Genomic DNA, 26,850 nt, shown 5'->3' with positions numbered 1-26,850 from the left:
AGCCCTTCTTGGCTTCTGCAACAGCAAGACCCTCCTAGACATTGTCCCTATCTAAGAGGGAACTCCAGCTTGCCCTCCCAAAACAGAACCAGGCCTGCCCCACCTCCTTCCATCCCCCAGCAGACCCTGGCCCACCTCTGGAGGGGCAGGAGGGAGGCACAGACCTTCTCTGGGGGGAATTAAGGCATCCTTAAATAAATGGAGCCTCTCGCTCAGCATGGAGCCCGTGAGCCCATGAGCTGGGTGAGGTGCCGTCCGCAGGCACCCACTCGTTCGTAAACTGCCGTCCTGAAGAAGACAGTCGCTGCGAGGCCAGCACAGGTGCTGGAGGTGGTGCCAAGACAGGCAGTGGGCACCAAAGGTAGGGCTGGCGGATGAGTGCCAGCTTTCAACTCCCAGATACCACAGGCCACCCGGCTGCAAATTGAAGGGGAGAGATGTCCTAACGACAGAACTTTCAAGACTGTCTCATGCTGCAAACACGAGGAGTGGGGACCCCAAAGGTGTCTCCTCAACTTCTTCCCGGTGATGGGATAAATGAGAAAAACACCAGCCAAACACCAAGCCGGTGTCATTCCAAGTGCGTGATGAAAATGAGCGGGGTGACCACGGTGTGAGCCCCACTGTGGGTGGGGGCCGGCACACCCGCACCACTGTCACAGCAGCTACAGAAACGTCAGGGCCAACCTACTCCCCAAGTCGTAAGCAGAATGGAAACTCCACAAGGACGAATATGAGTAAACTTTCCACTTTCCACGGGACAGAAAGTCCCATCTCTGGGGGTCAGAATCAGAGCAACATCAAGTCCTCTTCTGGATTCTCCTGTGTAGCAAGAAAGCACAGGAAACGCTCATCAGCACCACGTCAAGGGGAGGCGTGGTGCGGACAGGCACTGAAGGGGCCTGGCGTGGGGGCGTGTGATCAGGAGGAAGCAAGGCTGGACCAGGAGGAGCTGGCTGCAGAGCAAGGAAGGGGCATGACCTCCAGCACACGGCTAGAATTCGGGAAACGCTTGCTGTGGGGCGGGAGGAAGAGAAGGAGTAAAAAAATCGTAACAAGCTGGGTTGATATGCAAATTGTATTAACAACCAGTGGGCCAGGGTCCTCTCAACCTGCAGTCTGCCTGGTTGCAGGCTGGCGGGCCCTGAGGGACCAGGAGTTATCCTCTTCCATGTGGGATCTAGGGAAGGGCCAGGGCTCCAGGAACAGAGGAGGATCTGTGGGCAGGGAGTTCAGGGCAGAAACTCTTTGCCAGCAGGTTAGGAACTATTTCAATATTTTAACTAACAGGCAGTGGTACTGGCACAGTCCAGCTAAATATCCACCCTCTACCAAGTGCCCAGACACAGGTGCCCTGCGACAGGTGAGGATCATGTTCTGCCTACCTTTTCATTCATCTGTTCATCTATTTTGAGGAGCAATGCTTCTGTTGTCCCAGAGACAAGATTTCCCAAGCCTCCAAGCAGAGAAGCAGAGACTGCAAACTCCGCTCAGGCCATTCGAACCCGAGCAGGGCCCACATGGTGCGGTGCTGCAGGGCGTGAAGGCGGCCAATAGGCCGCCGGGAGGAAGAGCTGAACTGCCGCAGGAGCGGGAGACAGAGCCAGATACCCAAAACCAGATTCTGATCCTGATGCTGCAGATAGAAGCCCCAAAATGTTTTACAGCGAGACGCAAAATCTTTTTCGGGGAGTAAAACAGATCTTGAAGGCACATGTTGAAGCTCACAGTCGAAGCTCTTTCCGCAGGCAGTAGCTGAGGGGTTTGTGTGTGCGTGTGTGTTTGTGTGTCTGTACGTGGGTTGTTTTTTTAAGGAGGCTACCCCTTACCAGAAGTCTTTCCTGAAAACCACACTGGGTGAAGTGTTTCTGCAGCTCCAGTACACATGAAAGTGCCTTCCGTGGCCCACTGCGGCCCTGTGTGGTGAACAGGCCACAGGATTGGGAGAACGTGGACGCAGGAAGATAACCTGGGCCCGGTGTGCACTGAGGACCTCGACCTCAGCGAGTCTACGGACTCACATTACAGCAGAAACAATGATTTCTCCTAAGGCTACAGGTCCTTTACAGCACATGTTAACACGTGATGGGAATCCAACCCGCACCAAGATTCTGGGTACAGGTGATCAAAACCTAAGCGGCTGCTGGAAGCCAGGTTTGTGCTACAGTTTCTTGCATTTTTCTACCAGCCCCTAAAACTTGAAAAGAGCAGCCCACAGAATCCTCTTCCCAGAGTGAAAGGGTTGGGCAGGAGGGCTGTATTAGTCATTGAAAGGAAGAATACTTCTCTTCTTAATCAGTCCATAATTAGTTCACACATTCAACTGTTAGGTCCAGAAATATGTTTGTGTTGACAATTTGCATTTGATGGTTCAAAAACAATCTGTTGTGTTTTTATTTGCCTCACCATCCCAGAAACATCACCACTTTCTGATATCCGTCCAAGTGCTACGCTTTCACCACAGCTTCTGAGACCCCACCGTGGCAGTGAGGGCAGGGACCCAGAATGCCCAGGTGGGAGAAGCAGGGTTTGTGCAAGAGGTGTCCTCCTTTAAAGGGACAAGACCACCAGATGGCCAGTCATCGTTGGTCTGCCCCCTCCCGATTCCCACAACAGCCTCCAGCCCTCAGCTGCATTGGTTCTAGATCATTCTTCCACCCTATGTCTCCAGCTCTGGGTCACTGCATCTCTCCTCAACCCTCGAGCACCAATACTGCCCACACGTGCCCAGCTCTGGATTTACTCTAGCAGAGCACCCAGCTGATATGCAGGTAAGACCCCACCCTGGCTTGTCACCTCATCAGCTCCTAAGAGGACAAAATCAGAGTGAGAAGGATCATTGGAGGGCAGAAAACAAAAGGCAACGCTGGACGCAGGGACAAGGTGTTCTTAGCATCACCTTTTACATTGGGTACTGCCAGGATTGATTTAAGACTGCTACCAATGGGGAGTCAGGGGTCTCACACAGTCCACTCTTCTCTCCCTGTGCAAACGACGAGGAGCAGAAGGAAGGAGGAAGGTCCTCAAAATGGTCCAGGTCTGAGCTGCAAACCCCCAGTCTAAGCTCCAATTTCCTCACAAGCCCTTGGACCCTACAACCTAGCGTAGAAGTTACTGTGGAGTCTAGACGTCCTTGATGCTCTTCGTTGCCTATTCAGCTTCCCGATTTCTCCCCTGGACATAATTTTCCCTATTCCTCCAGCTAAGTACAACCAAAAGCCCCGGGCACTGTATAAGAAAGAAACAAAAAAAGATTCTGAAAGGTGGAGAGAAGAAAGCGGAACAGCCAGGGACCTTGGGACCCAAGAGATGACACAGCAGTGAGGACCCTGGGGTTTCGTTTTGACCTGCATATCTCAGATTGGAGCTGGAGAAGCTGGCACCCGGGAAACGCCAACAGATGAGATTTAAAAAGCCTGCTTTCTCTAGTGAAAGGACCAGAAAAGGGGCAGCATGGCAAGGCAGAAACTTTTAGACAATAACAGCTCTGCTCCAGCCAAACCACAGAAGAAGCTGTGCCCCCCACCCACTCCAGCAAAGGCTGAGTGGGGCGCCTAGACTTCCATGCTCTTGAGACTGTAACAAGGCATCCAACACCCCCTCCCCACCCCTTGTTGAGGTGGCGTCAGAGAAAGCCTAGTAGGGAGGCAGGACTTTCATGCTTGCTGGGCAGTAACACAGCCCTGCCCCATCGTGTCCATAGAGACCACCTGAGGAGCCTGGACTTGCACCCCTCCTAGGAGCAGCAAGGTGCCCCTACCCATCCTTCTGGTGTCAGTGGAAACCATGCTGGGGCAGGAATGAGATGCTCCTCCCACTAGTCGAGAGGTATCAGTGGAGACCTAGTGGGGAGATGAACATGGAATTCTTCCCACTTCAATCAAAAACCATGTGTCCCACCAAGAACCAGGAAGAACTCAACTGAATGGAAAAAGACAATCCATATATGTCCAAACTGAGATGACAGAGATGTTTTATCTCTGACAGAGACAGAATCATCTGTCAAGGAATTTAAAGGAGCTGTCATAAAATACTTCAACAATTATGAAAACATGTGAAACAAATGGAAAAATAGAAAAGTCTCAGGAAAGAAATAGTTTGGCAAAGAAATGGAAGATATAAAGAAGCACTAAATGGAAATTTTAGATGTGAAAAAAGTAAACAAACAAATTTTTTAAAAATAAATGATGGACTCAACAGCAGAAGGGAGAAGGCACAGGAAAGAAGTGATGAACTGGAATATAGGACAATAAAAACTACACAATCTGAACAAAAGAGAGAAAATAGATCCAAAAAATGAACAGAGCCTCAGAGATTGATGGGACTTTAACATTCATGTGGTCAGAGTCCTGGAAGGAGAGGAGAAAAAAGGTAGACTAAAAAAGTACGCAAAAAAAAAAATAATAAACTGAAAGACAAAGGAAAAATCTTGAGAACAGCGAGAGAAAAACATCACCTTACCATAGTGGAAAAATACTTCAAATGACAGTGGATTTCTCATCAAAAGCCACAGAGGCCAGAAGAAAGTTACACAACATTTTTCAAGTGCTGAAAGAAAAGAACTGCCAATCTAGAATCCATATCCAGTGAAATACCCCTCGGGAATGAAGGGGAAATTAAGACATCCTCAGATGAAGGCAAGCTTACAGAATTTGTCACCAGAAGATCTACCCTAAAAGAACAGCTAAAGGAAGTTTCTAAACAGAAAGGAACTAATAAAAGAAGGAATCTTGGAATATTAGGAAGGAAGACCACAGTCAGTAAAAATATGGTAAATACAATATTTTTTCTACCCCTTTTGAGTTTTCTAAATTATGTTTGAGGATTGAAGCAAATATTTAACACTGTCTGATAAGGTTCTAAATATATATATATAAGAAATATTTAAAACAATTAGATTATAAATGGGGGAGGATAAAGGGAGGTAAAGTTTCTACACATCACTCAAACTGATGAAAGATGACACCAGAAGACTTTGATAAGTTATATTTATACAATGTAATACCTAAGTAATCATTCTAAAAGCTGTACAAAAAGAAACACTACAGATAAACCAAAATGAAATTCTTAAAAACGTTCAAGTAACCCACAGGAAGGCAGGAAAAAGAAAACAGAGAGGAAAAACAGAGTGAACCAACAGAAAACAAAATATAAAATGGCAGACTTTAAGCCCTAACATATCGTTAATTACATTAAATATAAATGATCTAAATATACAAATTAAAAGACAAAGATTGGCAGAAATGGCAGGGGGTGATCCACCTATATTCTATCTACAAGAAACTCAAAGGATAATAAGATAATAAGAGAATAATACTATGAAAACGCTACACACACAAATTTGACAAATTAGATGAAACAAACCAATTCCTTGAAAAACACAAACTACCACAACTCAACCAACATGAAATAGATAATCTGAATAGCCCTATAACTAGCAAGAAAATTAAATTTATAATTAAAAACTCCCTGAAAGGAAGTCTCTAGACCCACATTATTTCACTGGAGATTTCTAACAAATGCTTAAAGAAGAATCAACACCAATTCTACATATTGTCTTCTAGAGTGGCTCTGCCACTTTACATCCCACCAGCAGTGGATGAGAGATCAAGTTTCTCCACATCCTCGCCAGCACTTGGTTTGTCATATGTTTCGTTTTAGCCAATCTGATAGGTGTGTGCTGGTATCTCATTGTGGTTTTATTTTGTGTTTCCCTAAAGGCTAAGGATGTTGAGCATCTTTTCATGGCCTTATTTGCCATCTGTTTATCCTCTTTGATGAAATACTTCTTCATATTTTTTGCTTATTTTCTAATTGGATTGTTGGCATTATTACTGTTGAATTTTGAGAGTTCTTTATATATTCTAGATACTAGTCCTGTCAGATATGTGGTTTGCAGATATTTCCTCTCAGTCTGTAGCTTGTCTTTTCATTTTCTCAACAGGGTTTTTTGCAGAGTAAAACTTTTTAATTTTGATGAAGTTCAATTTAGCAATTTTTCCTTTTGCGTCTTTGGTGCCCAGTTTAAGAACTCTTTGCCTTACCCTAGATCCCAAAGATTTTTTCCAAATTAAAAAAAGTTTTATAATTTCACATTTAAGTCCATGACCCATTTTGAATTTATTTTTATATACGCTGTGAGACTGGGGTCAGGTTTTTTTTTTTCCCCATGGATGTCCAATTGCACCTGCATCATTTGTTGAAAAGACTATAATTCTTCCATCAAATTGTTTTTGCATCTTTGTCAAATATGAGTTGGGCATATTTGTGTGGATCTATTTCTGGGTTTCTTTGATCTATGTGTCTATCCATCTACCAATATGACACAGTCGTGATCACGGTAGCTAAGTCTTGAAATCGGGTAGACCCAGTCCTCCTTTTTTATTGTTCTTTTTCAAAATTGTTTTTAGCTATCCTAGGTTCTTTGCCTTTCCATATAAAGTTTAAAATAATCTTTCTATATACACAAAAATTCTTGCTGTAATTCTAATAGGAATCGTGTAAACGTGTATATTGATTTGGGGAGAATTATCATCTTTACCACGTTGAATCTTTCAATCCACGAACATGGTATATCTCGCAAATTATTTAGCTCTTCTTTGATATTTTAAATTATTGTTTTGTACTAGTTCTGTACATGTTTTGATAGATTTACATCTAAATATTTCAATTTTTTGAGTGATTATAAATGGTGTATTTTTAGTTGCAGTGTTCACATGTTCATTGCTAGTATATAGAAATACTGTTGGTTTCTGAATGTTGATTTTGTACCCCTTGACTTTGCTCGACTCAGTTGCAGGAGTTTTTTTGTAGATTCTACAGGATTTTCTACATAGACAGTCATACCATTGGTAAATAGGAACAGTTTTATCTATTTCTTTCCTATCCATGTGCTTTTTATTTCCTTTTCTTGCTTTTTGCTCTGGTTAGGACTTCCAGCACTATGTTGAATAAGAGTGGTAAGAGTGGACATCTTTGCCTTGTTTCTGAATTAGGGGGAAAGCATTCAGTCTTTTACCATTATGTATAATAATAGGTGTAGGTTTTTTATAGATACTCTTTATCAAGTTGAGGAACTTTCCATCTATTTCTATTTTTCTAAGAGTTTTTACAGTGAATGAGTGTTTGATTTTGTCAAATTTTTTTTTACTGCATCTGTTTATATAATGATATGATTTTTCTTCTTTAGTCTGTTAATATTGATTTTTGAATATTGAGATAGCCTTGCATCCTTGGTATACACCCCACTTAGCCATAGTTTATGATTCTTTTTCTATATTTCTGAATTCTCTTTGCTAATATTTTTTAAAGATTTTTTTGGTCTGTATTTTATGAGGGATATTGGTCTGTAGTTTTCTTTTGTCCTGTCTGCCTGATTTTGGTATTGGGCAATATTGGCCTCATAAAATAAATTGAGAAGTGGTTCTTCTCTTCTATTTTTTGAAAGAAAATATGTACAAAATCAACATTCAGAAACCAACAGTATTTCTATATACTAGCAATGAACATGTGAACACTGCAACTAAAAATACACCATTTATAATCACTCAAAAAATTGAAATATTTAGATGTAAATCTATCAAAACATGTACAGAACTAGTACAAAACAATAATTTAAAATATCAAAGAAGAGCTAAATAATTTGCGAGATATACCATGTTCGTGGATTGAAAGATTCAACGTGGTAAAGATGATAATTCTCCCCAAATCAATATACACGTTTACACGATTCCTATTAGAATTACAGCAAGAATTTTTGTGTATATAGAAAGATTATTTTAAACTTTATATGGAAAGGCAAAGAACCTAGGATAGCTAAAAACAATTTTGAAAAAGAACAATAAAAAAGGAGGACTGGGTCTACCCGATTTCAAGACTTAGCTACCGTGATCACGACTGTGTCATATTGGTAGATGGATAGACACATAGATCAAAGAAACCCAGAAATAGATCCACACAAATATGCCCAACTCATATTTGACAAAGATGCAAAAACAATTTGATGGAAGAATTATAGTCTTTTCAACAAATGATGCAGGTGCAATTGGACATCCATGGGGAAAAAAAAAAAACCTGACCCCAGTCTCACAGCGTATATAAAAATAAATTCAAAATGGGTCATGGACTTAAATGTGAAATTATAAAACTTTTTTTAATTTGGAAAAAATCTTTGGGATCTAGGGTAAGGCAAAGAGTTCTTAAACTGGGCACCAAAGACGCAAAAGGAAAAATTGCTAAATTGAACTTCATCAAAATTAAAAAGTTTTACTCTGCAAAAAACCCTGTTGAGAAAATGAAAAGACAAGCTACAGACTGAGAGGAAATATCTGCAAACCACATATCTGACAGGACTAGTATCTAGAATATATAAAGAACTCTCAAAATTCAACAGTAATAATGCCAACAATCCAATTAGAAAATAAGCAAAAAATATGAAGAAGTATTTCATCAAAGAGGATAAACAGATGGCAAATAAGGCCATGAAAAGATGCTCAACATCCTTAGCCTTTAGGGAAACACAAAATAAAACCACAATGAGATACCAGCACACACCTATCAGATTGGCTAAAACGAAACATATGACAAACCAAGTGCTGGCGAGGATGTGGAGAAACTTGATCTCTCATCCACTGCTGGTGGGATGTAAAGTGGCAGAGCCACTCTAGAAGACAATTTGGCAGCTTTTTTTGTTTTTTTGTGAGGAAGATCAGCCCTGAGCTAACATCTATGCTAATCCTCCTCTTTTTGCTGAGGAAGACCTGCTCTGAGCTAACATCTATTGCCAATCCTCCTCCTTTTTTTCTTTTTTTTCCCCAAAGCCCCAGTAGATAGTTGTTTGTCATAGTTGCACATCCGTCTAGTTGCTGTATGTGGGACATGGCCTCAGCATGGCCGGACAAGCAGTGCATTGGTGCGTGCCCGGAATCCAAACCCTGGCCGCCAGTATCAGAGCGCACGCACCTAACCACTAAGCCACGGGGCCGGCTCCAATTTGGCAGTCTTTTAAAAAGTCAAGCTTGCAAGTGCTACAGACCTAGCAACTGCACTCCTGGGCGTTTATCCCCAAGATAATGAAAATTTACGTATAATTCCATTTATACAGCATCCTTGAAATGACAAAGTTATAGAAATGGAGAGCAGATCAGTGATTTCCGTGGGGGCAGGATGGAAATGGCTATGGCTGTAAATGTGCAGCATAAGGGACTCTTGTGGTGATGGGGATGCTCTGTAGCTTGAGTGTATCACTGTCAATATCCTGGTTGTGACATCACACTCTCGGTTTGCAAACTGTTACCTCTAGGGGACACCAGGTAAAGAGTGCGGGGGAATCAATCTGTGAGTCTCCATGTGAATCTACAGTTATCTCATATAAAAAGTTTAATTCTTTTAAGTTAAAAATCTTATAAGGATGAATAAAGGACCATAAAGAGCTTTAAAAGAAGGGCGAGGTGGGGAAGCCCCTCTGTTCTTCCCCAAGCCAGCGGCCTGATGCATGGGGACCGTGGAGAGGCACAGGGTTGCCAGGGAAAAGACAGGATGGCCAGTTAAATTTAAATTACAGATAAACAATGAACAATTTTTAGTATAAGTATGTCACGCTTAGACTGAAAAATTATTTGTTATTTATTTGAAATTCAAATTTAACTGGCCATCCAGTATTTTGACCTGCGAAATCTGCAAACCCTAAGAGGGAAGGACAGGACACAGGTGCCTGGAGCCATCCGGGGCTGGGGACTGACAGAGGCAGGGTGGACACAGGGAGAAGTAAAAGACAGACCCGGGAGAGGCCAGAGAACAGGCAAAGGGATGCCAGGGGACCACAAAGACGCCCAGGCTGGGCAGTGCCTCAGGAGAGCAGGAAGGCAGACAGGAGCTACAGCAAGGTCCCCAGGCTGCTGGGTTGATGGAGCCCTGCTGCTGAAGCGACCCTCTGTGGGTGGTCTGCACGGAGTCCAGAGAAAGGGCAAAAGAGTGGACACTTGAGTCTCCAGGTGCTGATCCAGGACGGAGGGAGCCTGACAGCCCCTCCAAAGGGGCCTCTAGGCACCAGGAGCAGAACCCGATGAACCCCAGGCCAGCCCCTCTGCACCCGGGGCTCCTCTCACCACGACGCGGCCCCACCCCTAGGATCTCCCCTTCCTACAGGGGAAGGGCGCCCAGACTGGCAGGCTCAAGTGTCCAGGTCAGCCGGCCGTCATGTGTCTGCCCAAAACCAAACCGCTGTCAGCACTCTGCTCTCAGCTTGCGAGTCCCCTCCCAGCCAGGCCATGGCCAACTATGTGTTTTTACATTGCTCCCACACACCCCGTGCCCTCCCTTATTTTCTTCATGGAACACATCACTATCTGAAATAAATCCTTCTGACTGGAGCGGCTCTTTCTGGGTCTATCTCGCAGGCACAGCCCCTTGGAGACTGACAAAGGCGGAGGGTCAGTCTTCCTCTTCCAGGAAGCCCTCGGCAGCACCCTCTGAGCTGCCATGGGCTGGCACCTGGGATTGTAGGCTGTGCATGGCCACACAGGGGCTCGGTTTGTCCTCTCGAAACAAGGGCTCAATTATCATCAGCATCTTTAATTAGTTCCTGCCACAGGGACTGATAGTATTAACCTTAACATCTGCACCTTACTAAGAACTCATATGTGCCGAGCAGGGTACTGGGCACTTTTCATATATTTTAACTCATTTAATCCTCCAAACAGCCCTCAAAAGGTAGGGGTGCTGCCCCTCCTTGTGGAAACAGATATCCCCTTTCTTTACAAGAATACCCTCCCCACTCCCACTGTTGGGGGAGGGGGCTGACACTGGCCCACCCCAGCATCCAGGGAGGGCAGGTTGTGCCAGCCTGACCAACCAACCTACTCCACCTCCCTGGCTACAATGATTGGTTCGTGGGCAGCTTCAAGACCCTCCTGAGGCAGAAAGCCTTGGTCCTGAGACCTTTTCTGCTGATGAGGAAGCATATGCCCCTCTCTGCTGGGACTGCAGAGCCAGGAGCTGCTGGTTGTCACCCTGCACCAGGGGAGCCCACCTACAAATGAAGGCAACAAAGAGGAAGCAGAGCTGAGAGATAGGAGAGAGACTGGTGATGACTTTGCTGGAACCCCTGGATCCAGCCATGCCTGAAGCCTGTCACCCAATGTATCCCCAGACTTTTCAGTTACATGAGCCAATAATCCTCCTTTTATGCTTTAGTCAGTGTGAGCTGGATCTCTGACTTGCCACTGCAAGATTCCTGCCTCACTGCTCTGCACTATTAAGATGGAGGTATTTTATAGATGCGGCACTGAAGCGTACAAAGGTAAAATAACTTAGCTGTGACATGACACCACCATGAGCTGCGAGTGCTCTTCACCACTGTGATTCACTGTAGAGGTCTCCATTCTGTGTGTGGGTGTGCGTGCACGCATGTGCACACTCTACCTCTCACTCACATTCACCCCTGCAGCAGAGTGAGCAAACTTAATAAAGATCTATTGGATAAACTAAAATCAGTAACTTCCTAAAGGCGCCACTGTTTAGAAAATGCTCCCATCAGTGACCTTGGATTCTCAGGCTCAGGACTTGCAGCGTGTCTTCGGGGAATCACTTCCTTCTCCCACCTCGGTTTCCCGGGGCAGATGAGCTGGCAAGCACACCAGGCAGGGCGCCTGTGAGGCTGATGCCAGGAGAAGGGTCTGCGGTTGGAAGAGGAGGCCTCCCACTCCCTCCCCACCGGGCCCCAGGGACCCACGAGGAACAGAGGCCTGGCCGGGCGTCCGGAGCCCAGGGTGAGGCTCTGGCACCTACTGCAAGCTCAGGGCAGACGAGGCCAAGCCCTGGGGCCACCACTGGCCGTGGGACCCTTGTTGTCTGCCGTCACTGCAGTGAGGCTGGGCCAGAAGCACATGCAGGGACATTGCTCACGGATCTGCTGCTCCCGAGCAGCCCAATGACCATAAAGGGCATTCGGCAAAGTCTATTCAACAGCACAGGCCGCCAAGCCCACGCCATGGAGAGCAACGGGAGAAGGCCATGCCCGGGCTGGCCCACACAAGACAGCGCCGGGGGCCCAGGCCCTGCCCCTCCAGGACAGGCTGCACTGCCATCTCCTCGCCATCCTTCCTCCTCCTCCCCCTGCTGGCGCTCTCCTCTTGGCCTACAAACACACTCTGGTCTCTCCCTCTTAAAATGCAAAAACCTCCTGTGACCCCCGGACCCCTCCGGCTCCTGCACCTCCCCCTCCTTTCCAGCCTGGAACCTGGAAAGTCGAATCCACACTGCTGGTCTCCCCACCTCCCCTCAACTCATTCCTCCATCTGATTCCGCTGACCCTGCCTCTGCCCAGGACAGGCCAGCCGACCTCCTCAGCCTCCCTCCCGCGGGCCTCTCGGCGGCTCTGCCCGCTGCTGCCCAGAAGCACCCGGCCTTCTCGGCGTTGACGACGCCCCGCTCCCCGTGCTCTTTACTCCTCCCAGCTGCTTTCACCATCTACGCTGACGCCTCCGCACCCCTCCTCCGGCCCAGGCCTTTCTCCTGAGCTCCCTGCCCACGCGGCCAACTGCCGGCCAGACACCAACACTGAGATCGCCCACGGGTACGTAGGGCAAGGCCCAATCCTCAACAGCCCAAGTTCTGCAAGAGCGAGGAGCCTTCCCGTGCAGGAATTAAGAGGATCCAGGCGCTGGCATCACACTGCCTGGGCTCACATTCCCCCTCTGCAACTGACTGACACTGGACAAGTCCCCTCAATTCCCCAAGTACAGAAGGGGACACAGCTGTCACCCCTCCTGAATTGTCGGGGTAAGAGTGACAGCACGGCTAGAGAGCAGGCCTGGTACTTAGTCAACCTCACCAAATGTTACGGATCATTACGAGCATCATCACTCTCTTTGCCAGCCCCCAACAGCTGTTCTTCGGGCATGATATCACCTTCTACCTGTCACGCAAAACCTGGTCACCTGAGACCTTGGAGTCACTTCTGACTTCTCCCCTTTCCCATATTCACCCAACTGCCAAATTCTGTTGGTTTGCCTCTTAAATGTTCCTCCAACCCACATCCTCCTAACCAACATCCTCACCTTCTCTCACCTACTCTACCACAGTCTTTTCTGGGATCCACCCACCTCCTGCCTCACAATTCATTCTGTGGTGATACTGGATTGTCCATAGTTTCCCCACATGTTCCATGGACCTCTGTGAATTGGTTTATGCTGTGTTCTCTGCCTGGAATGCCCCTCCCACCTTACTTCCCACCTTCTAAGATCCTGATTTGGTGTCACCTCCTCCAGGAAGCTTTCCTGGAATGCCCAGATTGCGCAACACACTTGTTCTTTGAGCTTCCATATCTTAACTAGTGACATGATATTAATTTACCCTTTTAGGTTACCATCTTCCCAACTTGGTTAGAGGTTCCTCACCAAGCCCATAGAGGTGCTCAATCATGTTAACTGATCTGAGGTTACTATTAGGGGAAACCTCACCTACAGAGGCCTTTCCTCCTCTTAAAAGGGGAAAAAAAAAAAAGAAGGAATGAAAATCAGAACATTTCCACTATTTTAAAATCCAGAACCGAAAGATTCTCTATAGACTAGAGTGCTTGATCAACGGCTTCCTTACACCAACCAATGGACTCAGAGTTGGGGGGACAGAGTCCTCTGGCCTCGGGGACAGCTAAGGGAGAACGTGATTACGCCCTTCTTGGGGTTTTGCAAAAATAAATAAGTAAATAAAAAAGAATTGGATTATAGGCTCTCTGTACAACTTGTTATTCTGACAGAACAGTTCCAGAACTTGAAACATGACCTCTGCCGGGCGAGGGAGACGTGTTTATCACGTGTGAAGGTTAGACAGATGTTTGGGGTCTGGTGTTACCTGAATCAAAAGCACCACAGAAGAGCTTAACACAGCCCCGCTCAGCAGCGTGTTCCCGGCAGAAAGTCAACAGGCACCTCCTTTTCTTTTCCTTTTCCATTCCACGTGTTTTTCTCTTCAGTTATATTTGAGGGGCTTTGTCTGCCTCTAGTGTGAGGGTGAGACACGGATTTCTACATCAGACCTTCCTTCCCCTCCGAAACGCTGCAGGCTGGGCCCTCAGCGAGGGTCCTGGGTGTGCAAACGGCCACAGAAAGAGGGGGTCCCCAGTCTGCAAGGTGGCTTTCACTGTGTCTCCAGGGACGTGGTTCTTAACGACTTAGAAGGCAGAAAATTTCTCTGTCTCTCTCTCTGTCTGTGTATCTCTCTCTTACACACACACACACACACACACACACACACACACACACACACAGAAACCCTGAGCCAGGGCCCGCCCTGCCACAGTGAGGGGCAGGAGGACAGACAAGGGCCACCTGCCCAGCCCGGGGGCATTTTAAAGGCCTGAGCAGGAGGTGGGAGAGGCTGATCTTCCAAATGCCCCCCTTTTCTGCCCCCCATTTCTTCACCCCTGACAGCAGAGTCCAGCCATTAGGAGGCACCCAGGGAAAGGGGCCGACGTGACCAGGAAAATCACGTCTCCAGGATGACTAACGCCCCACCGGGACGGCCCGGCTCTGGCCTGGCTGCCTGCCAGAGGGTCCGCACCACTTTCCAAGGACTCGGAGGGCAAACGTTCCTGACAAGATTCCCCAAGGACCGTCCCTTCCCAGCCCGGACCCTCCTCGGGGCTCCCCCCAGGGGCCCGTGAAGCCCGGAGTAAGGACACCAGGGCCCAGAGGCTGAGTCACTCCCTTGGGGCCAACCTGGGTCATAGCAAGTTCGTTATTTCAAGGACAAGTTCTCAGACCCTTATCCAGACATCCACCCACATGACCTAAGAGGAGAGATGTCCACAGGCAGCTGAGGGGAGGGCAGGCCTCCCCCGGCAAGTCAGCTTCCTCGGGGTCTGGGGCCCCAAATGCCCTAGGAGGGCCGTGCATGCCTTGTACGTACATGTTCAACACACATGGCAAGACGCTCCTCCCTTCCGCAGCCATCGGAGGGGGCTCTGCCTCCGGGCCAGGCCCCCTACAAGCCTTCGTTCAGCTCTGGCTCAGAAGGCCCCGGGGAGCTCAAGGCGGGGGCCTCCAGTAGAGCCATTTTCTGAGGGGGACCATCCTTCCAGAGTCTGGGTGGGTGGGGGCAGTGGGAGGTGGGGAGGAGGTGCTGGGCAGAGTCGGGTCATCCTGGCAGGAGGCTGCAGAACAGAGCTGTGGACTGCTCCAAGTTTCTGATGTGCCAGCTGGGGAAGGGGGTGTCTAAAACCGTTTCAAAAGCTGGGGCAAGCCCAGAGAAGGGGGCCTCATTCTCTGTGGGGAGGGGGGATTTCAAAGGAGACCCCGCTGCTGAAAAGGTTTCAAAAGACCCTTGCCTGTCTACGGGCTCCGAATCACTCCCTGGGCGGCATCAGCCAGGAGAGGGGGCTGGGAGATGTTTCCAAGGAGACGTGTCCCTCAGTCGTCGTAACTCCCAGGGTCTGGAGGCTGCAGAGCCACGAAGAGGCCCCCCGCCATAAAAAGGCCAGTTTAGCATCCCCCAGGGGAGGTCTCCAGCAGGCTGGGTCCCCGGGGAGGCCTGCCTCAGACCCCAGTGCCCCAAGTTGATGAGAAGGCCGCCAAGCTGAACAGTGCCACTTCTACCCGCTGAGTCCCCTTGGTGCCACTAAGGGGGGCTTTTACCCTCGCCAGCTCTGGGCGCCACTCTGGGCTCAGGCCATTTAGCAGGGGAAGCTGTCCACAGGGACACTGGGCCCCAACAGTCTTTACTGACACTGCAGAGCCAGCCCCAGCCAGGGCTGCTGGCCCGCCTCTCTCCATTCCCTCCTCCGGCCGTCGCCCCCTGCACCTTCCCCAGCCACCAGGGCCAATGAGGCACACAGCACAGCCAAATGGTGGTTCCATCGCCTCCCTCCTCTCTTCTCCTCAGCCTCATTTCCACCCCTCTGGACCAGACCAGGCGGGCCTCTCTTCCCACCAGCTCCCCTCAGCACTGTGGCCAGACTAATCTCCCTAAAGCACTCAGCTAAGTCCAGGCCATACCCTGCTCCAAAACCCTCAAAGGCTCCCTAGTGTGTAAGCCCAAGTTGCAAACTCAGGTGCCCACAGCCACCAGGCTGGGGACACAAATGAGCAAAGCATCCCCCTAAAATACAATAGGGACTGGTGGGGACTGTGGTGCCGGGAACACACAGTCCCAGCTGCTGCCCAGCTCCCACAACTGTGCGTGTGAGGATGCAGGGCCCCGGCTGCCACCTTTTCTGGTTTTTCAAGAGAAAGTCAAATAAAACGTCAGCCAAGGGGACCCCAGATTCGGAACCTGGCCTACAGGGTCAAGTCCAAACCCAAACCCCTTAACCTGTCATTCAAGGCCCTCTGTGGCCTGGCCCCAAGCCACCTCCCCACCCTCCCTGCCCACGATGCTACCACATGAGACACCTCCATCCCGGCCAGGTCAGGCTCCTCCAGCTCCTCAAACCCCCCTCCTCTTCTCCTGCCTCTTTGCCTTGCTCAGCCCACAAGCCTCCCACAGACGGTGCTCCCCACCGTCTCAGCCTAAGAACAACACATCCTTCAAGGAACCCCTCCTCCTGACACTGAGCCCTCCAAGGGCCTCGCTCTCTGCCGACTGTCCTTCCTTGCCGAGGCTGCTCCCACTGCCAGGGATGGCACTGTCACAGAGAAAACTCCTCTTCATCTTTCAACGCCCAGGCCTTTCTGATGGACCTCTTTGGATCCAGTGGGCCCTATTCCGGGAGCATCAACCTCACTAAGCTGAGCTCACCTGGATGCCCACCAGCCTCCCCCATGGGCAGGGAACCTCTGAGGACAGCGCTGGGTCTCTCCCACACAGGCTCTGGCAGGGGAGACACACACAGTGAGAAAGCCCGGCTTTTATTCAGACCCTGAGTCCCCTACTTTCTGGCTGGAAACTTGGGTAAGCCATTAAACCTCCTCTATGAGACGGAGAACTAGCACCCACGTAAAGGACCTGGCATGTGGTGGGGCTCAGTGCACGGCAGCTGTTAGCATCCTTACCCAATGTGACCTCCCCTCACTGCACGGGGTGGTGCTGCGGTGTCCTCTCTGGGATGCTGTAAGGTCTCTGGGGGCAGGGACCGTGTCCCCTTCGCCCTCTAACACCCACAGAGACCACTCCAGCTCTGTACATGCAGCATGTGCTCAGTCTATATTCTTTGATAGACCGAGTTGATGAGGCCAGGGAAGGACGAGCAGGTGGGGAGGGCAGGTTAGAACAAGAGGAGGTAGCACCCTGCCACCAGAAGTGTGGCTCACACAGGGGTCCTTAGCCCAGGCCTCACGGCCACGTGCCAAGGGCCTGCATGGTGAGACTTTGTGCAATTGCATACATGTCTCGTCTGGACTCGCAGGCTCCCAAACCAATAGCTCCTTGCTGCCTGCTCCCCAGGCCCCCAGCTCCCACATGTCCTGAAAACCAGGCCAGGTCACAGCACTGCCAAGCTGATGCGGATGAGGGGCCCTATCCAGCCACCCGACAGGACTCCTTCCTGGGGAAGTCCGGCCGTCCGCTCACACAAAGGCCCAAAGGCCCATCAAACCCTCCCTTCCGATTTCCCCTAACTCTAGTTAAGAACAGCCCCTCGCCTTCCACCTGAGGACACGCAGCTCCCAGGCTCTGCACGAAAGGAAAGGTGGAAGAGAGAAGGGAGGGGGAGAACCACCTTTGAAATCACTGTGGTCCAATTAGCCAGGCTCTTGCCCTTCGTGCTTACAAACAGGAGCGCGCATTAACACCTGCTACAGAGCAAACATTTTCAGACATCTTCATCTTCACCTCCTCGACACTCCGTGAAAGCGCTCTCAGCAGCCGGTGACTGACAGGGTGGGGTTTCCTTCTTCTCCTTCAGCAGGGGGCTTTCAAACAGAAGAAATTAAAAAGGCACCAATCTCCTTGTCAGGCCAAACTCCCAGGGCCCTACCTGCCCCTTGCAGGCTCCTCGGGCTCCTCGCGTCCCCTCACCACTGGACACCATCGAGTCTGCGCCTTCAAGGAACCCGCTCCCAGTCACTGGATGCTGAGCACCCAAACCCACTGAGCATGCAAGGCTGCAGCTGGTGGGGACCAGGGGGCCCTACTCACCCTGAGCACAGGGCCTTTCAATCGCTCTTTATGTAAAGCGTGGATGATGGCACAGATGCGGAGCAACTCTCGTACCCTGCCAGGGGGAGCGTCAGTTCATAAAACAACTTTGGAAATCTGTCAGTATCGACTGAAGATGAGCATACCCATATCCTGTGACCCACCAACTCCAGTGCTAGAGATATTCCCATTAAAACTGCATGCATATGTTCACCAAAAGAAACCTACCAGAATGTTCACAGCAGCACGCTGTTTGAAACAACTCCAGAATGGAAACTACCCAAATGCCCATCAAGAGTAGAACAGATAAACGGTCATGTGTCCACATGATGGAATATTATACACCAGTGAGAAGGGATGATGTCCAACTACAGGCAATAATATAAATAAGCTAAAGGCACCAGACACGAATGAGCAGAGACTCTAGGAGCTCATTTATATAAAGTCCAAAACAGCAAGAAGCACCTATGCTGGTAGGTATCGGGATGGTGAGGACCTTTTGGCGGGGGTAGGGGGCTGGAGGGGCCAATAGCAGGGCTCCTGGGATGCGGGAACGGTCTGCTTCTTCATCCGGGTGTTGGTTACCTAGGTGTGCTCGGTTCATAAGAATTCATTGAGCTCTACAGTAAATGGATTTTTTAATGTGTGCAATCAAGGGTTTTGTAAAACAGTACTCTGTTGGCATGGCTGTTGTTAAGACCATAATGAAAAGATGCTAAAGGAAGAAAAGTGGAAAGGAAGTAAGGGTCAGGATGCTCAACACGGGACTGAAGCCTCACGGCTCAGGCAGTGGGGGTCTTGGAGAAGGTGATCATACTTCCACCAAGACCCAGGGCACCAGGATTCCAGAAGCTTCCAAGGCCCTCACTGCCAAACTCACCACCTCTCTGGGTCATCCCAGTGCCCACCAGAAATCCAGCTGTGCCCTGTCTTTGAGTGATGGCATCCCAGCTGCCAGGGAGACCACACCCACCCACGGAAGGCAAGTAAGAGCTCACAGCTTCCCTCCACACCTCGGGCCGAGAGGGAACACAATAGGACTTTGAAGCCTCCTCTTCTAGCAAGGCTGAATTTTCCCAAGCCCAAAACCACTTGAAGAAGAGTAGGAAAAGTACCGAAATAACTCTGTAAGCTTTCTGTTTTGACAGTGTGCCTAAGGAATTCACCATGTTTAGTGGGGAAATGTGAGCAGTTAAATCTATTACATGTCATGACATACGAAATCTAAGCGTAATTGCCCCCAAGTGCTTGACAACTGGAAAGCACTTCATTTCAGAAATGGAGAGAAATTTATGCTGGGAAATGGTAGACTGTCAAAAGTTTGATCATAATGTGAGTGGCGCCCCGACGAGAAGGCTCAGGTGGAGAAAGTGCTCTAGCTCTGACGTTTTTACTCCCATTTGAAATGTCTCAGAAACAGCAGCAACGACCCCATCCTTTGCCCTAAAAGCCAGTGAAATGATGACTGGCACCACAAATTCCAGACCCCGGTGAGCGGCCCAGCACGGTGGGAGGAACGCTCTCTTACCAATCATGTGGTTGGCAACGTGGATCTGGATCTCTCTCTCATTCTCAAAGGTCATCTGGCACTTGATGCACTGGTATGTCTTTTTCTGTTTAGAAACAAAAAAGAAAGGAATTAGACAGTCAGGATGTAGAAAAGAGCAGAACACAAAAGTTCCTGGAGGTCCTGGCTCAAGACTTCCGGAATGGCCCGGTCCCCTCCCGGGTCTCTCCAGGCCATTCTCTCCCCACCTGCCTCTGAATCCAGCTCTCCAGCCTGGGGAAAGGAGGAACAGGTTACACTCCAAGGGAACTGCTCCTCTGCTAGACCTGGGGAAATTGCCCCATTCCAGGGTGAGACACAAAGCAAAACCACGGAAAGGAAGCTAAGGGAGGAGGCCCTGCTTGGAGCATGCTCAAATCCATCTACCCATCCCCCATCTATCTCCCCATCTATCCATCTACCTACCTTCTGTCTACCCATCCATCCATCTACACACACACACACACACACATCTACCCACTCACCCATCCGTCTACTCATCTATCCATCTACCTGCCCATCCATCCATCTACACTTACACACACATACACCCACCCATTCATTCATCCATCCTTCCATTCATCTACCCATCTATCTACCCATCCATGTCTTCATCCATCTGTCTACCCACCCATCCATCTACACACACACGCACACACACACACACACGTCTACCCACTCACCCATCCGTCTACTCATCTATCCATCTACCTGCCCATCCATCCATCTACACACACATACACCCATCCACCCACCCATTCATTCATCCATCCATCCATCCATCTACCCATCCGTGTCTTCATCCGTCTCTTCATCCATCCATCTACACACACACACCCATCCCCCACCATTTCATCTACCCATTCATCCATCCATCCATCTACCCATCCGTCTCTTCATCCATCTGTCTACCCATCCATCCATCTGTCTATCCATCCATCCATCCATCTACCCATCCGTCTCTTCATCCATCCGTCTACCCATCCATCCGTCTACCCATCCATTCATCTGTCTACCCATCCATCCATCCGTCTACCCATCCATCCATTTGTCTACCCATCCATCCACCCGTCTACCCATCCATCCACCCGTCTACCCATCCATCCATCCGTCTACCCATCCATCCATCTGTCTACCCATCCATCCATCCGTCTACCCATCCATCCATCTACACACACACACCCATCCCCCCACCATTTCATCTACCATGCAGCTACTCTCTCATCTATTTACCCCCCTAAGAACCACGTGGCCAAGCAGAGGACACTGTGTCCACCAACTCTGGTGCTCAGGGGTGAGTGAGGAGTTCCTCATTTGCCCTAGGCACACAAGGCCCCAGGCGATCCTACAGCTGGCTTCTACACACAGGGAGCTATTATCAGCTGCCTTTGGTGGGTAGAGGCACAAAAATGGAGATCATAAGAAGCTTCAAAGCTTCTTGAAGACCAGTTCCAAAAGGTGGAGCTCACTCTCAACAACTAAGCCTGGGTGGTCGTGAAACCAGCCCACTGTGCACAGAGGTGGTGTTGCCCAAGTGGAGGAGGGGCTGTGGCTGTGGGTTTTTATGAAGGAGGAGGGGTGGTATTGGGATTCAAAATATCCAAGCTTTTTGAAGACCACTTCGACTCCTGGGATGATGGGGCCTCCCTCAACCTCTGAAGAAGGACTTCGGACGTCTTGGCTGAGCACTCATGCCCAACCCTCCACTATGCAGGCAAGATGAACCACCAGGGGGCTCAGCTGTCTCAGCTCTCACCTTGGCTCCACCCACACCTGCAGTCGCCTGAAGGGCCTGGTCTCACCTCCAGGCCTTTGCCTCCACTGTTTCCTCCACCTGGAATATCGTCCCCATCCTTGAGGACTCAGTTCAAATGTCACCTCTTCTGAGAAGCCTTCTCTTCCCACCCCAGAGTGAGTTCAGGGCCTCCCCAGGCCCCTGAGCTTATGCTGAAAGCATCTAGTTAATAGCACATGGTTCTCTTATGGCAAATTGACTTGTTTGCCCGCCCCCACCCCCACTGCACTGTGAGCACACAGGGGGCCAGGACGTGTTCTGCCCCCCTGTGAGGTCCCATGGCCGGCAAAGACAAGTGCTTAGGAAGCATTCGTTGAACAAATGAGCAAAGTTGCAAAATAACATGTGCAAAGCACTCTATTAGGGCAGAAGGGACAAAGCGAGCCAAAGGTGACTCAGCTATCCTGGGTCCTCACCACCCAGCACAGGGCCTGGCCCAGAGGGAGGGCCTAATAGTTATTTAACTTTTATTGTGATTGTTATTGGTGCTAAGAAAATGCTTGTTGAACGAATGAATGAAGAGATTCTGGAAGAGCTGGTGCTGGGAGCTTCAGGTTCCAGAGGCAGGGGCTGCTCAGGCTCCAGAACCCGCTCTGACAAGACCAGGGGCCTTTCCCCCAGTGTTTCGGAAAACTTGGGGTTCAGGGTGTCCTCAGTGCAGGCCACAGCACTGGGCCTGGAAGCAGGCGTTCAGCACGGAAACACTCGGGGAAGAATGGGGTGAGCCTGGAGCAGAGGACAGGGCCGGGGAGTCCGGCCTCACAACAGGCAAGGGAGACGTTCAGGCCAGGAGAGACTGCAGGGACTGAGGTCTTCTCAGGGGACGCTGTCCCAAACCCCCATCTCAGCTCAACTCCAGGTCCGTGCTCCTGGAGAAGAATGACCTTGGGTTTCTCCACTGTCAAAATCATTCCTGCCCTCTCACGTGTGTCCCCCACCCACTCTCCCTGGCAAGTATAAGAGCCCCTTGAATGAATGAATGAACAGTAAATGCAAGAATGAAGCACACCCCAGGAAGCTCCATGCCAAGGAAGCCAGGGCAGGCCTGATGGATGAGGAAGGCCATGCTCCCCTCCATGGTTCTGCTTGGGTGGAAGCATGGCTGGTCCAGACCAGTGCGGGGACAGTCCATGATCAAAGTGATTTTGGTGGTTCCTCCTGAGGGCAGGTGAATGCAGTTGGCTCACTGTGCTTGGAAAATAAATCACAGGGGCCTGGGCAGGACAAGAGGCTGCCCCTAAATGTCCTTCTGCCATATGGGCATCCTCGGTGCCACAAGAGGACTGCCAGCTAACTGGGCCCTGCCTGGTGGGGAACAGGCGCCAGGGATTCCCCAGGGAGGGGTCAAAGGAACTGTTGGCCAGAAGATCCTGGGTGTCCACACACACACACACACACACACACACACACACACACAGCCTGCGAGCACAGGCATGGACCCACACATGAGGACATATACACAGACATGTGAGCATACACACGTACACTCTCTCACCCCAACTCACCAACACACAAGACCCAAGACCCTCATGGGCACACCCATAACCCCCCAGCAACCTGCTCCCTGTAACACAGACACACGGGTGCAACACCCTCAGAGAAGTGGAGACCTCCTCTGGACCACAGGTTTACACTGGCTGACACACCCAACCTCAACCCCAGAGATGGCTCCCCCCTCTCTCACTGGAACCCTGATGGCCTCACCCCTCACCCTTCACTCCTGAATGTGCCCACAGATGCACCAGCAGCTCTGACACAAGTGCATGCGCAGACCCACCCGGTACACACCCTCATGTACACAATGTAGACGCATAGTGTACACACGTGCACTCACACGCAGGCACACACACTCTCACACACACAGGTTCACCAGCACCAGCACTCACTAAGGCATGTATATACCCAGAGGCCCCTCACAAAGATGGCCCTTCCGGCCTTGCATACGAGGCCAGGGGTGCCCAAGGTCCAGAGCAGCGGGGCACCCGACTGGGGCCGTCCAGTCCTCTGTCTTGGTGGGACACGAGGACGAGGAGAAGCAGGTGAAGACTCTCTCACTCCGTCTCCCTCCTGCAGCAACCCTGGCCGGCCCCCAGTCCTCACCCCAACACCTCCTCTGGGTCTGTCTTCCCTTCTCTAGCCCCCAGAGACCCCCTCGTCCTCTGAAGCTTCAGGCACCGCTAGGAGACGTAAAAAAAGAAAGACAGAACTTGGCATTCAGAGCATCTCCTCTGCCATAAGCCCCTTCCCCGGGGCCCTGCCGGGAGACCAAAGCTGAGCCCCAGGGCCTGCGGCCAGGGCGGCCTGCCCTAGCGTGGCCCCAGCGACCTCCGAGAGGGGCCCAGGCAGAAAGGGCACACACTTGAGAGGGGTGGAGGCAGGAGAGGAGAAGGGAAAGAGAGAGGGGGAAGACAGCCAGAGCTACCGCATTTCCATGACCGTGATCACAGCTCACACCTAGAGAGCACCTACTGTGTGCAGGCACTGTTTATTCTGAGCACTCACAATCCCTCTGCAAGCTCCACTTTAGGGATGGAAACAGTGGAGTTTCCAGAGATTAAACCACTTGGCCCAAGCCCCACGCTGCTGAGCAGGGGAACTGGGATCCGATGCCAGACAGGCTCCCTCCAGAGCCCACTGTCTGAGCAGCCATCCTCAGCTCCCTGCCCCAGACCGCCCTGGACAGTCCTGGTCTAGGTGACAGGAAGCCCATGTGACCTGGAAAAGGCCTCTCACGTGGATGTCTGTTTACCCTGCTGTAAGATGGGTGTGAGCGCCCCCAGTCTGCCCCACCTGCACCGTGAGGATCTGGCGAGTGGATGGAGGGCTGGGGGCTGCCAACCCTGGCCTGGAGTTGGGGAGATGCTGTTATTACACATAAACAGAGGGGGAGGTAGAAACCTCAACGCTTCACGCTCCAGCCGACAGCAGCCTCAGCCCCATGGGAACCCAGTCCTCCGAGAGCTGGTTGCTATGGATACACTCCCGAGGGGCCCAGCCTGCCAGCCCCCAAGCTCCTGCACAGCCCCCAGAGTCTGCTCTTACATGTGTGAGTCCTGGGGGAGGGAGAGGTGGGCTAGCAGACAGCTGGGCCCCTGCCCCCAGGCGTGCCCAGGCAGGGGGCAAGGCCCCAGAGGCTGTGCCTCCGCTGGGGAGGTCCCCGGGCTTTGTCTAGCTCCTCTCCGCAAACGGTCCATCTGCCCAGGCCTCTAGATGTGATTGTCAGCTCCCCTCCTCTCTCACAAGGCCTGGGACGGGGAGAGGAAGGCCTGTCGGGCTCCCAGAAAACAAGCCCCTTGAGTCTGAATCCATGCGCTGCCACCCACAGCTGTGCATCCTCGGGTATACGGCTCCATCTTTCTGAGCCTGGATCCCCTCTTTACCAAAACAGAGGTCATGGCAAGGCTCCCAGGTTGCTGCCATGGAAATAACATAAGAGCCTGTGCCCACACAGTAGGGGCTTTATGAAGTGGCACTTGGTGCAGGATCCAGGGCAGAGACGGGGGAGGAGGCTCCAACAGGCCCAAGGCTCTGCAGGCCCCAGAAGCAGCCCCGTGGCCGCCAGGAACCCCGCACACTGGGGGACAGTGCTGAAAAAAGCAGAGATGGGGCTGGGGTGCCCCTGAGAGGAGGGCGTGCAGGGGCCCAGCCCTGCCACACTGTCCTACTGCCTGAGCGTGGGGGATGACCGCCCTGGACCCCACCCCAGCCGGCCTCTCCCCTCCTGCAACCAGGACGGGCTGCAGAGGTGCTGGGTCGAGGGCTGGCCAAGAGCTCAGCTGGGACACCACACACTTCCTGGGTTCAAATCCCTTCTCTGCCTCTTGACAGTGGGGGGGCTCGCGGCAAAGCACCTAATGGTTCTGTGCATCTGTGTCCTTGTCTGTAGAGTGACTGTTGTAAGCATGGAACAGATATTAAGTGCTTGGCACACCCTTACCCCTTGGTAACTGTGAGCTGTGACTATAAATGCAAAAAATATCAAATGATGTTTACCATGTGCCCAGCACTGCCTTTACACACTGAAGCCTCTGCACAAAATGCTGAGGTCAGCAGGGAAAATGGTCACAATATTTAACTACTGACGAGGAAGGCACCGAGCAGTCAGAGCAGACGCTGGTCGAAGAACCAGAATGGCCCCCCGTGCCCCCCAGTGCTGTCAGCTTTAGAGACAGACACGTTGCTACCGCTATGACTGCTGTTATTACTACTGCCCTCTGGCTTTGCAGGTGAGGACCGAGGCCAGAGAGGTCAAATCACAGGTGGGATCTCGAAGAGGGAGGTTTTAACCCAGCCCATCTGACTCCAGGGCCCAACCACTCCCCCAGTCCACCCACAGTGGCCGGCTAGCAAGCTGGGGCTGAGGGGGACAGAGCTGGGCAGCAGTGACCAGGGCCTGTGCTCAGGGCCACGGGTGGGTGTCCTGTTGGACCCTTGCCTAGAGGCCTAGCTCGGTGTAAAGGCCCTGAGAGGGCGGGGTGTACCGCCCCTAAACAGAGCTCTCTGCTCCAGAAGGATCTTTGAGTAGAGCCCCCAGGCCCCAGCCAGCCCCACGGCTGTCCTCGTTCAGGCGTTTCTCTCTGCAGCCAGGTGATCCCGGACAGGCCCCCCGGCTCACTGGGCCTCAGTGGGGCGCCCAGCCAGGATTCTCCCTTCACTCTCTCCAGCCCTACTTCTCTCTCATTCTCTCTCTCTCCCCTTCAGAATCTCAGTCCCAGGCCCCAGTTCTGATCCTGTAGCGAAACTCCCTCAGCAAACATCCCCGCCTTCCAGCAGGCACCTGCGGCAGGTGCCCTTCCCCAAATCCTGCCTCCCGCCAGTGGCGCCAGCAGCGGCCCTCGAGGGAAAGACACTCCTGAGACCCACCTGGCATCTCCTCAGTCTGGAAACAGACAACACAGACTCAGTGGGCAGCCCCGGGCCCATTCTCTCTGACACCCGAGGGCCACGCAGGCTCCAGGCCCACCACTGGGTGCCCCTCGGCCGTTGTACCCAGGGCCGGAGTGGACCCTCGGGTAGCCCAGACTTCCTGCCTCATGGAAACCCACTGGTTATGGGCCTGGGGCTCCCCCTGGTCTGGGAGCCCCCACAGTAGGGGCCATTTCTGATTTTCTTTGGCTGCCAGGCACCCCCAAACATAACAGGTGCTCGGGACAAATTTGATGAATGAATGAATCAATCAATCAATCATTAATGATAACATAATTGGAACCATTCCTAGGACCTTCCATGCACCAGCAACTGCACTGAGTATAATGATGCTGTTGATGATGATAATATCAGCTGGTGACTACCGCCAGCACGATCGAGCCCTAAGCGCCAGATTAAGCCCTTCACGTGTATTAGATAGATAGATAATCAAGAGAATCCCGAATCTAAAGCCCAGAGACCAAAGTGACCTGCCCAAGGAGGCTCAGCAAGCAAGTGAATACTCCCACCT

At 51.0% G+C, this 26,850-nt stretch overlaps 1 protein-coding gene across 1 annotated transcript in view; it reads right to left on the bottom strand.

The window, feature by feature from the left end:
- The window catches only part of ZNF423 (zinc finger protein 423), a 321,245-nt gene that overhangs the window by 107,806 nt on the left and 186,589 nt on the right, over positions 1-26,850 (bottom strand). The window contains exon 5 of the mRNA XM_004431589.3: positions 19,601-19,685. Coding sequence (XP_004431646.2) covers positions 19,601-19,685 — 85 coding nt within the window. The remainder of the gene's footprint in view (positions 1-19,600; positions 19,686-26,850) is intronic.

The sequence above is a fragment of the Ceratotherium simum genome, chromosome 30, assembly GCF_057802395.1.
Source record: "Ceratotherium simum simum isolate JZ-2026a chromosome 30, ASM5780239v1, whole genome shotgun sequence".
NCBI classification, from domain to species: domain Eukaryota; kingdom Metazoa; phylum Chordata; class Mammalia; order Perissodactyla; family Rhinocerotidae; genus Ceratotherium; species Ceratotherium simum.
This window is presented reverse-complemented; position numbering and strand designations above follow the sequence as displayed.